At 22.7% G+C, this 12,698-nt stretch overlaps 2 protein-coding genes and 1 long non-coding RNA gene across 7 annotated transcripts; 1 reads left to right on the plus strand and 2 right to left on the minus strand.

The window, feature by feature from the left end:
* The first annotated feature begins 2,547 nt into the window (after positions 1-2,547).
* LOC102680349 (GATA zinc finger domain-containing protein 7-like) lies at positions 2,548-10,181 on the plus strand. Of its 4 annotated transcripts, none has more exons than XM_006620125.2 (6): positions 2,548-2,869; positions 3,629-3,823; positions 4,038-4,159; positions 4,290-4,442; positions 4,715-5,073; positions 5,186-10,181. In XM_006620125.2, the coding sequence occupies exons 3-6, from the start codon at positions 4,039-4,041 to the stop codon at positions 8,741-8,743; spliced, it is 4,191 nt and encodes a 1,396-aa protein (XP_006620188.1). In that variant the 5' UTR covers positions 2,548-2,869; positions 3,629-3,823; position 4,038; the 3' UTR covers positions 8,744-10,181. The 4 variants fall into 4 exon arrangements, with proteins under 4 accessions (XP_006620188.1, XP_006620189.1, XP_006620190.1 ...); XM_006620126.2 differs by having other exon boundaries at positions 3,640-3,823; XM_006620127.2 differs by having other exon boundaries at positions 2,549-2,673.
* LOC116186163 lies at positions 3,691-4,293 on the minus strand. Its single transcript, XR_004151116.1, has 2 exons — positions 4,033-4,293; positions 3,691-3,913 (listed from the first exon to the last, which is right to left on the minus strand). It is a non-coding gene; the product is annotated as an uncharacterized LOC116186163 (long non-coding RNA).
* On the minus strand, positions 9,343-11,545 carry LOC102680136 (COMM domain-containing protein 3-like). 2 transcript variants are annotated; one of them, XM_006620124.2, is made up of 4 exons: positions 11,460-11,545; positions 11,030-11,200; positions 10,684-10,955; positions 9,343-10,602 (listed from the first exon to the last, which is right to left on the minus strand). In XM_006620124.2, exons 2-4 carry the CDS (start codon positions 11,160-11,162, stop codon positions 10,432-10,434), a joined length of 576 nt encoding a protein of 191 aa, XP_006620187.1. In that variant the 5' UTR covers positions 11,163-11,200; positions 11,460-11,545; the 3' UTR covers positions 9,343-10,431. The 2 variants fall into 2 exon arrangements, with proteins under 2 accessions (XP_006620187.1, XP_006620186.1); XM_006620123.2 differs by lacking the exon at positions 11,460-11,545 and having other exon boundaries at positions 11,030-11,241.
* Between the last annotated feature and the right edge of the window lie 1,153 nt (positions 11,546-12,698).

The raw sequence follows: 12,698 nt of genomic DNA on the forward strand, positions 1-12,698 counted from the left end.
AAATTATCTGAAATAAATTTTTCTATTCTATTCATATTTTAATAAAAATAATAAAATAAAATTTTATTACATAAAAATTATATAAATTTAAAATTAAATTAAATATTGAATTTATAATTTATAAAATCATAAATGTACACTAATCCTGCATTATATCACAATCTTTAGATAGATTTAGTGAGAATAGACATTCGGCAACAATGTCTGAACTTTCACTTTGATGTTCAAGTTACTAAAAATTACTAGTTTCGAATTGTTTTTCTATAATTTCATGAAATGTTTACTTCTAGCAGTACAGGTATGTTATAATAAATTACACAAATAAAAATACATTACAATTATAGTATGTATAATATAATGTATTTTCTACACATATATAAATTATTTTATTTTTTTCTTTTTTATATAATACAATTGATTAATGATTAATTAAAATCAAAATTTTCAAATTCTTATTCTATATTTTATTTTAATTTTTAACAATTACATAATACAATAAGTTAGTATTATTAGTAATAGTAATATATTATTCATATTATTATAACTGATATATATATATATATATATATAGAGAAAGAGAGAGAGAGAGAGAGAAAGAAAGAGTAATTTTTTTTTAATATTCTACTTTATTTGACTTATAATGTCTTGTAATATTTAATAAAAATTAATTATATAATTTATATTCTATAATAATATACAATTAATATATAATTAATTCAGCTTTTTATGAATTGTTCTTATTACTTTTTTTAGTTAAATTTTTTTATTTACACCATATTTATTTTTAATTGATCTAAAAGTTTTAACTTCAATTTTTAAGATTATAAATTATTAATAATTATTATTATATTATAAATTATAAATTTTATCTCATAAGATTAAAAATGATAATGTAAAATATATCTTATAAAATTAAAAGATTTTAAGATTCTATTAAAAATAATCAATGAAGAAATACATCAATTTAATGTTACTAATTGGATTAATTTTTTTATAATATAGATTTATTGTAAACCAGCTATTTTTTTCATTATATTAATATTTAATATTAATATTTCGTAATATTAAAAATCTTTTTTTTTTTTATTAATTTATGCTTCATTATCATTTTAAAAGCTGCATTTTTATTTAAAAAATGATTTAAACTTACTTTATATTAAAAAAACTTAAATTAATATAGTTAAAATAGTTAAAATAAAATAATCCTAAATCCGAAGTTTATATATTTCTTTTATTATTTTGAATATTTATATTATTTTTACTTCTTATAACAACATTTATTACAATATTTATTATTATTTAAACATAACTATTAAAAAGAATTTGTATATTTAAACTAGAATTTATATATTTAAACTAGTTATTTAGAAAAAATTATATTATACTCAAAATTCCTATTTACTATAATACATAACCTTTCAATCAGAATTGTCACGCAAAATTTTATTATTAAAACTATCATTTGAAAAAGCATAAGAAAGTAATAATGGTAGTGAAACTTAGAAACAGAGATGGAAGAAATAATAAGTAAATTCTATTTACAATATACTATTAGAATAAGGCAAATACTTTATCGAAGAATATAATGTAATATATAATAAAATGGAATATTTATTATTCCTTTCATACTTCTATTTTTAAATATCATTACTATTACTTTTTTGCAGATTTCTCCAGAATTTTCTTGTTTTAGATATTAATAAAAAAGATTGATAAATTTATTATTATGATTTGTATTTAAAGTAAATTGTTATTTTACCATTTTTTTTTGTTTTCATTTTAATAATTAACATAGATTGATTTAGATTATCTTAATGAATTAAAATAAAAAAAATTTAACATTAAATTATTAAATTATTAAATTTTAATGTTAATATATATGTTAAATATTATATAAAATTATTATATAAAATAAAATATAATGTGTTGATCTTTTTCAATTTGATTTAAGAGGGATTATTGATTATTGAAATTTAATTATTCATTTACAAATAATAATATTTTTAATAAAATTTTAAAAATAAAATGTTTTTTATAAATAAATAGTAATAAAATAATTATTTTAATTATGAATAATTAAAGTAATTAACGAATCAAAACTAAAATAAAAATTATTCAATTAGGCTGCAAGAGATCAAAGTACTACACATTGCGAATAATATTACTCTTTCTTAGTAAAAAATAATCAAAGATCTTCGAATATTAAAAACATAGATAGTAATGTTACTCAATATTGTTTTCAACATTCAACAATATCATTTTTGTTAAACTTAATAAAGTATATTTTTATTATTATAATGATTTGTTGCTAATTTTTTCCTAAGATTTCCTTTTCAAATCCGGATTGAGATTATAGAAATTATTCCTATATATTTATTAATATGTCTATAATATATAATGCCATCTCTGAATCGTACAAAGTAAAATAGTCATATCGATGAATGATACCGTTAATCTATAACAATTATCTAGAGTATTTGTATCTTTCGAAATATTTTCTAATAAATATGTTTTTTTATAATTTACTTATTTTAATTATTGTTTATTTTTCTTAGCTATTTTTTTCTAAAATATGGTTGAAAACCTAAAAAATAACTCATGTTTTTAGAAATGTCATTGGCATGATTGTTTATCCACCATTTTGTTTTGCTGTCGTCTTCAAAGTTTTTCCTGGTACCGTGGCCTATTTTACAATGGGAACATTCCTAATATAGTCTTGGGACACGAAATGCGACATATGATACATTAATCGATTCTTCTTGACGAGTAGATAATGAAATTCTAAAACTTTTTTTGGAAAAATATATTTTTTTCTGTAAGAAACAAAAAATTAAAAAGTTAACCTATATGTTCATACGTAGTCATAAAGGTACGTATTAGAAAATTGATATATTATTATTAAGAAAAATATAGCTAATTGTTATATATAACAAATTTAATTATAAAAAATTGTAGGAAAAACTAAATATAAGAGACAGATTCTAATCTGAATCATTGAAAAATTATTTTGTATGTGCGTTACCAATCGCCTGTCAACGGCTAGATATTTATCTAGCCTAACCAATACTGATGTTTCTTTTGTATTTTAAAAAATTTTGATAATCATTTCAAAAAATTATTTTTTCATGGATTTAAGTGGTTACATATATAAAATGGAAAAAATGAAGAGAAAGAAATCAATTGGATTTCAACGACCTTGAAGAAATTGAAGAAAATTAATTTATGTTAGTGTAAACGTCAGTCGAAAAAATTAAACAATCTAATATAAATGATTGATTATGTTAACATAAACTAATTTTCTATAATTTAAAAAAAAAAAATTCAAATCCATTGATATATAATTCGATCAATGTTATATTGCTATGCTATTGCAATTTAATAAACATAATCATTTCTAAAATATTTATTTTAATACAAAATTTTAATGCAAAAATTTAAAATGAAATTTCTTGGAAAAGATAAATTTTCACGGAATAATTTTCATGATTTTATAATTTATTCATTAAGATAAATCGATTAGAATATATCGCATTTTGTGTCCTGAGACTATATAATTGTTAGGATTATATTTTGTAATAAATTAAAAAAAAAAAAAAAAAAAAAAAAAAAAAAATGAATTCAAATTTAGAAAAATTATAGAATCAGATAACATTCTCTGTGTTGGAAGAGATTTGCTTTTGCTGGACTTACTCAGATTTTTTAATGAATTTCTCATTATGAGAATTCATGAAATATCATCTCGAGTTCTGATCCAACTTTCCTGACTTCTTTAATCAAATGGCAATTATTAGATAAAACAAAAAATTTTCTCGCCATTTAACACGTAAGTTTAATATCTTAATTGTGACATTTAAATATGATTGTTTCAAAATTCATTTCAGTATATTTTCAATGTGCAAATTGTTAAACTTGTCTGAAAAATTATTTTGTTTGTTTGATGGTATGTTATATAAAATGTTTGTATTGTTGCAATTTGTGTGGTATTTTCATTGATTAATAATTAAATATGTATAATTAATTTATTTTACTTACTATAGGATGTCAGGTCAGAGTGGAGGGTATCGTTTACGGCTATCTAAACTCAACGATCAGCTGACGTGTAAATTATGCGGTGGATATTTCATTGATGCAACTACCATTATAGAGTGTTTACATTCGTGTACGTGTATTCTTCTGTCGCTTTTCTAATCCTTTTGTTTGTGGTGAATAAATATACTTTCATCATTACAAAAGGGTTAAGTGATGATTCCAACATATTGATGTAAGCGGCGATTAACGTCGCACTACAGTTTGCAGGAGCTGTATCGTCAAGTATCTGGAGAACAATAAATATTGTCCAATATGTGAGGTACAGGTGCATAAAAGTAAACCATTACTCAATATTCGTCCAGATCATACTTTGCAGGACATTGTATATAAATTGGTACCTGGATGTTACCAAAGTAAGTATTATAATTATAGAAAAAATTTATAATACTAATTGAAAAATTCAAGGAAAAAATAATATAAATGATAAAATTTTTAATTTAGAAAATATATATATAAATGTTAATATAAAAAAGTTTTTATTTTTTATTTTTCTATATTAAATATAGAAACATATTATGTATATATTTTTATATAAAAAAATGTATATACACAAATTTGAGAAAAAATTGAAAAAATATTTAAATAATTATAGATTATTGAATTTAAATATTTATTCTCATTTCAGATGAAATGAGATGTAGGAGAGAATTTTATTCGAAACATCCTGAAGCATGTACTCAAGCAACATCTCCAGAGGCAAGAGGAGAACCAATTGAATCACATATATATTCTCCAGATGAATCTCTTAGTTTATCATTAGAATACTTTAGTCCTTCCAAGGATGTTAAAGGAATAGCTGTAAAACCTTTGTTAAGGCGGTATTTACGTTGTCCTGCTGCAGTAACTATTTTTCATTTACAAAAACTTATACGAGCTAAGTATGGCTTAACTGATGCACATCGAGTGGATATTATGTATAAAGAGGAACCATTATGTAGTAATTATACATTGATGGATGTGATGTATATTTATCATTGGAGGCGAGTGAGTATTAAAGATTTATTTTTTAAAAATGTTTGAAAGTTTAAACATTTTTTTTTGTAAATATTATATATTATATATTATTATTCATATGATTATTATATATTCATTTCAGAAAGTGCCATTGCATTTAAGTTACAGAATATTTGAATCTTCTCCAAAACGAATAAAACTTTCAGAAGACAATGTCAATTACAAAACTTCTTTATTCCATGCTGGAATCGATTCTATTGAATCAAAAGAAGAAAAATCAACAAAGAGAGAATGGAAAGAAGTACAGTTAAAAATTTCTGAAACTGGTATAATGAGTATTACAGATATAACGGACCAACAATTTAAAAAGAATACAAGAGTTGAAGAACCTATTACTAGTGTTGAAATAAATACATCAATAATTGAAGAAAATGGTGATAGAAATAAAATATCTGAAGTCAGTAAAGAAAATAAACACTCTTCAGATAACCAAGCTATTAATGAATCTGATATTTCTTTCAAATTAAATGAATTTGATGACCAAAACAGTTTTAATCAAATAGAATCTGTAAAAACGTCGACAAAAGAAATAGAAAATATGATAAATTCTAAACATGAAGAAGAATCGAAAAATCAATCGAATAATAATAATATCGAAGATCAAATAATTTTGCAAAAAAATCATTTGCAAGAAACGACACAATATATAAATGAACATGAAATTAAAAACAATAATATTGAAAATAAAGATCAAAAAGAATCATCAAAAAATAATAATAATATTCTTACAGAAAAAGTAGAAACTTCTAAGCAAAATTCAAGAAATGAAGTAAAATTTGTAAATACGGGATCAAAAATCAATGCTTTAAGTGTAAAATTGCAATTTCAACCGAAAAGTGGACAAATTAGCAATAGTAATGCTTCTTCAAAGAAAATTACAAAAGATAAAAAAATTATATCACAACTGTCTAAAAAGACAGACATAAAAATTACAGAAAACTTAAAAACTACAGAATTAAAAAATTCTTTTGATATTTCAAAAGAACAAGTTATGACAAATAATTGTGAAGTTACAATAAATAAATCGTTAGTTCCATATTGTACTAAAATCATATCACAAAAACCAGTATCTGAATTACAGGATAGTGTAGAACCTATTTTATCAACTTGTTTAAATACCTCAATTAATCCTGAAATAAAAGAAACGGAAACAAATGTAAAAAATGTGCAATCAATTGATCAGAAGGAAGAACATTCTCAAGGAGAAAATACTTTAGAAAAAAAACCAAGTATATCAGATCAAATTTTAACTGAATCTTGTCAAAAAATAAATGAACAAACAAATATTCTTTCTCAAAAATCACCATATACACAGATTGAACCATTACCAAATAATAATACCGCATCTTTAAATCTTTCAACATCTCTATCTACATCTACTGGCAATGGAGTTAATTCAGTTTCTACATCAACGATAAGTCAATCTCCATCTACATTTCCTTATACAGTTCAGGATTTAGTAAATAGTACAATGTTAAAACATTCTTTCAAAAGTTTAACAACATCAACAACTCAAAAATTATCTGCTACAGTTTCTACAAATGAAGTATCTACATCTTCAATATCTACATCAGAAAGTCCTTCAGCATTTGCTGTACCTTCTATGAATGTTTCTTCTGCTTTAAAAAATAATTATCCAAGTACAAGTACAAGTACTTCAAAAGAATCCGTTACAAAAGCAAATTTAGAAATATCTAATACATATTCAGTGCCTCCTTGCCCTGATGCTATTCCAATTTCTTTAATGAAACCAACAATACGTAAAAATGAATTAATTACGAAAGGTTCTAATTTAAATGAAATTTGTGCAAAAATTGGAGCTTCAGGTTCAAAAATTAATGATATTTGTGCTAAAATTGGAGAAAATTCTAAAGAAAAAAACAAAACAGAAGCAAAAAGTAAATCTGATATTCCAGATTTATTAAAAATTGGTAGAAAAAATGGTTCACCCGCAATTACTATTGATTCTACTAATAAGCATCAGCAACATACAAATATTCCAAATGTACCCATTTATTCACCTAGTAGCAATGCAATCACAACAGAAAGTAAAAATATTTATTCAAATGTAAAGGATAATGTTAGAGCTACTTCATCAGTAACTACTTCTTTAATAGTAACATCGCATTCTTTACAAAAAGTTCTTTCTGTCTCAAAAAAGCAAAGTCAAGCAATGGGTTATAAAACTCTTCGTGATCCTCCAAGATGCTGGAATCCTACACTTTCCAAAAACAATTATGTAGCAGTTAAAAATCAAAGTAAAGAAACGCAAAATCAATTACATCAAACTGTACTTTTTGAAAGAAGTAAAACAATTCAATCTAAACCTGCTAAGATTTTTAAAAGAAACATGTTAAGATATTTAGGCAATCCTGCTTCTGGAGTGAAACCAATATATGGTATTGGTAATGAATGTAAAGAAAAAGAACAATCAACAATGACATCAACAACAACTACAAATACATCTAGTAATTCCAAAAATGGAAATTTGAGTATGATGAAGATAGATCCTAAAACTTTATCTCCAATTGTTTCAACAGTTAATTCACCTATTGTTTCACCACCTCCATATTCTCCTAGTGCAAGGAATTATTCAAATCCTCCATTCTCAAGAGATATTTGTAGAAGTACTGGTTCATCAATATCTCCTAAAAATTCTCCAGTAAATATGCTTTCTACGAGTCCTTTTATACCCTCTCCAACACCAAATATGAATCCCGGATTAATTTATCCTCATTTTCCACCACCATTTCCAGATACTAATAGATTTCCAAATCCTTTGATACGTTCACCAATAGGAATTCCATCTCCCAGTGCCTTCCATAGTAATTTACCTCCTTCAATTAATAAATTATATCAACGATCTAGTTATATTCCACAAACTACTGGTTTTTCTCCTGTTTCACAACCTCCAACAGTTCAGAGAATACCACCAAGCACTTATTCTTCACCCAAATCACCTAAAACTACCTCTTTAACAGCAATTTCTCCTGCATCATACAACTTGGTCAAATCTGAAACACAAACAATTGCAACATCTCTTGAGACTAATAATCTGCTTCTTCCAGAAAATACATCACAGGAAGATGTCAGTGCATTTAATTTGTCTAAGACTGGAAATTTTTGTAATACAGAGACTGTTAAAATATCAACAGAAACAGTTCGAAATTCTAAATCAACTTCACTTTCTCCAAGTTCAAGTATTGGACAGAATAAAAACACATTGATTATTAATTCGAAGAATAAATTAGAAACATCTTTACTAGGTACTGGCGATCAAGATCAAAATAAAGAACGATTGGAAAAAGAAGTTACAAAATGTAAAGAACAGAATTTATATCTTTCAAAAGGACAAAATTCAGAAAAAGATCGATTGGATGAAAATACTGACAATATAAATACAAAGAAAGAAAAATCAATTTCTCAAATTAATGGAGATCTCATTAGTGAAAATAAAAACGAAATAGCAATTGATAAAGTTACAGAACAACAAAATGAAAAAAATGACACAAAGACGGTACAAATATCGGAAAAAATTATTGAAAAAGAAGAAATAGAAGAACCCAAAAATGAGAAGTGTGAAAAAACCGAGGAACAACAGAACAATTCTGAAACTCAAAATAACAAAACAAAAACATAAATTTTGTATTAAACAATTATATATATACAAATTTATGTTTTTGTATTAAAATATTTGGATATTTTATTTCAGATAAAACATTTTATCAAATTGTAATTCTTTATATTTCCGATAAATTTTTCCATATTACTATTATGAAACAAATTCAATAATTATTACGATTTTTAAATCACAAAACAAAATTTTAAACATATTAAAATATTATGTTTAATGTATCATCAATATTAAATTTTTACTTTGTGACTAAAAATTGTAATAATTATAGAAATACTTCTTTAATTTGAAGGAAAAAAAAATGACTAAATATATTCAAAACTATATTCAATATAAGGATTGTATACAAATTACATAGAAAAAGTACTGCGTATTATTAATCATATTTATGTGACAAAAGTTTTTATAATATAATTTCACGCAGTTTGTTAGTTTACATTATTTATCATATTTTTGAACAGATTCTATTATTATTTGTTTCTGAATATGTCTTAGTCAACTAAATATGTAACCAAAGCCTCGAGAATTAATCTAATGTTCTAAGTAGATTTAGTCAGAATACAGTTTTTCGAGATTGGCTCTTTTTTTGCATACTCTCTTTTTTAAAAAAAAAACAACTATAGTAAAATGTCCGAGGCCTTATCACAATAATCTTATATGAAATAATGTTAGGAAATCAAGAACAAGATCGTTGTTAGATGATTTAAAAAATGAGAAAAAGTATTACACTATAAGTGATTTCTCTCTTTCCAGCTTAATTAGTTAATATTATCGATGTGTCGCATCGCACCGAATTATTAAAATAGCACGCATGGATAAAAAGTCCATTATTAATTTTAATAAGTGCCGGAAAGAAAGAAAGTTAATGTATAGATAAATTTTTCATATTGGACGATCTTTTTTTCTTTTTAGATACATTTACTTGTAAATAGTGTATAATGATTCGAAAAAGTCTATATCATATATTAGATATAAAAAAATTATCAATTATTAATATAATTTAACACACATATTTTTAGGAATTAAGGAACGTAACGAATAGTATTTTTTGTCTAATATGAGAAAGCAATTTTTAGAGAGATGCCTGATTGTAGAGCAAAAAACAACGTATTTTTAATAAGTTATTAGTTGTGTGCGCGCGCGACTCTTTTGTATACAAGGTGTACCTGAATGAGTGAGCGAGTGAAAAATGTATGTGTATAATCTTTGTGTAAAGAAAATTTCAATATCGTTTAAATCAAAATGGTTTAAACGAAGTTTTCGAGATTTGTTTTATTTATAAAAACGTTGATCGTCGTTTGTTTTGAAATTTATGTACGTGTTCTACGTATGTTGTGTGCACGCGCGCATACTCTCTACGCGCGCGCGGTATCAATACAGTAATAATACTACATGAAGTAGAGGATGTTCTTTTAATTATAAAAATATAGTTGATTATACTTTACATGGTCTGTTATTTGTATAAGATTTTACCACTACACTTATACGTACAAATTGAGTTTATTATTAAACGATTACTATAATAATTATTGTGTAAATGTTAATATACAAATATCAAATTGTTGATAATTATGCTTCATTTATAGAAATTTATATATTGTAAAAAAAAAGTAGTTAAAACAATAATTCCAAGAAACTTTAAAAATATAAATGAATTGTACTATATGAAGTAAACTAATAACTTAAAAATACAGCTAAACATTAGTAAGCTTTTCTGAATATCTAATAACATCTTTGAGCTTAAACACTAAATCTTGCAATTGCTGTATTGTACATGAAAATGTTACATAATTTATTGTTTCATGTTTTTTAGTACTAAGTCTCACATGATAAAGAGGAACACCAAGTGAATCGCATGTGTCCAACTGAAAATCATTTTCATAAATAAGAATGAATTAAACATCTTTGAATGAAATGGTCGGTATTTTATTCGACCGATCAATTACCTTGACACAATAATCTAAATGCCAGTCTATATCAATAATATGAGATGGATTATTGCCTATCAATTCCAATTGAGATTGTATTGTTGTTTTATTGTTAATATATATTTCACATAATTTGCTAATTCTTTTTTCATCAATATATATGAGATTTAAAAAATTTCTTAAACTTTCTTCATCTAAGTCATGTCGAGAAGCTTCTACAAGTAAGCATACTACATCAGTAAAAGCTTTTTTTGTTAAAATTGGTTTTGAATCAGATGTTTTTATAGTGCCTAAAATTTAATTTAAATATCTTTGTTAATTATCTTTATTAATAATTGATAATTAAGTTAAAACAAATACTTACATTTTATTTCTGAAGGACTTTCATATATACATGAAATAGCTGTTTCTAAAATTTGTGAGAAGTTATCATCAGTAATAACATTTGTATTTAAAATATTAGCAATACCATCAATGGTATCTTTCGATAATTCCATTGTTATATCCCAAAAAATTAAATTCACTTATAAGTATGCTAAAATCATTTAGTTATTTTTATAATTTATATTTAGAAAATATTGTGTATATTCTTATAACTATAAAAGAGAAGAGGAGAGAAAACTTAAATATTTGATAAACTTTTAAAACATTTAAAGTTTGTAAGAATTACACAACAAACATATGAGGTTATCTTCTATATTTAACTATGTTTAATCTATAAATCACTATAATAATAAATTGTAATAAATAATAATAATAATTTTAATTTTCTAATTTATTTTATAAAATTATACCTTTCTCAGTTAATTATTTTTATTGAATAGAAATAAAATATGTACGTTTAGATTTATATAACCAGAACTAGATAATATATTTTAATTTTTATTATATTTAAAATTTTAACGAATATTTGTACATATAGAATATATTTGTGTATATAGGAATTAAAAATAAATGATTAATTTATTTTAAATAAATATTTGTTTTATAATAAGAACGAAAAAATACAATATATGAATTCACAGATAAGATTGATAAGTCATACATTGAAATATTAAATTTACAAAAGTATATATTAAAAAATACAATTAAGTATGTATATCAATGCTTATTAATTATAAATATACATGTATTATATAAATAATTAAAATGATTTGAAAAATAACTGTTAATAACTATTATATAAAATTTTTGAAATTATTAAGAAAAACAGTTTATGATTATACAATGATTGTATTCAATAGATATTTGATTCATACGAATTGAATCGATACGATATAATAAAAAAAATTCTCATATTTATATTAATTTTAGTTAATTACTATTTTATTATCTCATTTCAATTAAATATTAATTTCCTATCGAATTGACATTAATTTTATATAAAATTTATATTAATTATATTATCATATTATAAAATATGAAATAATATTAGTTCTGAATAATTTTTTAAAACGATTCATTTTTTAATTCTAATATAATTCTTACGAAGAAATATTAAAATAATGAAATACTTATCATTAATAGTAATTTTAAAATATAAATAGAAAAAATAAAATAAAATAACGATATTTTTTGCTTATTTCTTATTTAGATTATTGTGATTTTTATTAAATAAAATGTATATTATTATAATCAAAAGATTTTTATTATTAAATTACAATGTATTTAATAATATCTCATAATTATATTATAAAATATTAATTTTTTAAGTCATATTAAAATTAGAAAATGTATTTCCTAAATTATTTTTGCATTATATTTTGCAAAATATTTTCTCATTTAATTTAATGCATAAATTATTTTTCTACAGAAATCCGATAATGTTGCTAGTTAAAAACCGATGAACCATAGATAGAAAAAAACTTAAATAATAACAAAACGAGATACGGAATAGATACATCTACTACGGAATTCGGGATATATGTCAGTAAAATATTAAATTTTCGAAAAAATAAACTGTTTTTTTTTTATATCTTCTGCTATTTACCATAAGAAGTATTATATATATAAGTATTATATATATAATATAT

This window comes from Apis dorsata, unplaced genomic scaffold (assembly GCF_000469605.1).
Source record: "Apis dorsata unplaced genomic scaffold, Apis dorsata 1.3 scaffold_483, whole genome shotgun sequence".
NCBI lineage: Eukaryota > Metazoa > Arthropoda > Insecta > Hymenoptera > Apidae > Apis > Apis dorsata.

Bases quoted from the DNA above. Each gene is read 5' to 3' on its own strand.
- LOC102680136 (XM_006620124.2), bottom strand. From the start codon at position 11,162: ATGGAATTATCGAAAGATACCATTGATGGTATTGCTAATATTTTAAAT. The intron at 10,956-11,029 runs GTAAGTATTTGT...ATTAAATTTTAG, and splicing joins AAGTCCTTCAGAAATAAAAT to GCACTATAAAAACATCTGAT. The intron at 10,603-10,683 runs GTAATTGATCGG...AATGATTTTCAG, and splicing joins ATTTAGATTATTGTGTCAAG to TTGGACACATGCGATTCACT.
- LOC102680349 (XM_006620125.2), top strand. From the start codon at position 4,039: ATGTCAGGTCAGAGTGGAGGGTATCGTTTACGGCTATCTAAACTCAAC. The intron at 4,443-4,714 runs GTAAGTATTATA...TTCTCATTTCAG, and splicing joins GGTACCTGGATGTTACCAAA to ATGAAATGAGATGTAGGAGA. The intron at 5,074-5,185 runs GTGAGTATTAAA...TATTCATTTCAG, and splicing joins ATATTTATCATTGGAGGCGA to AAAGTGCCATTGCATTTAAG.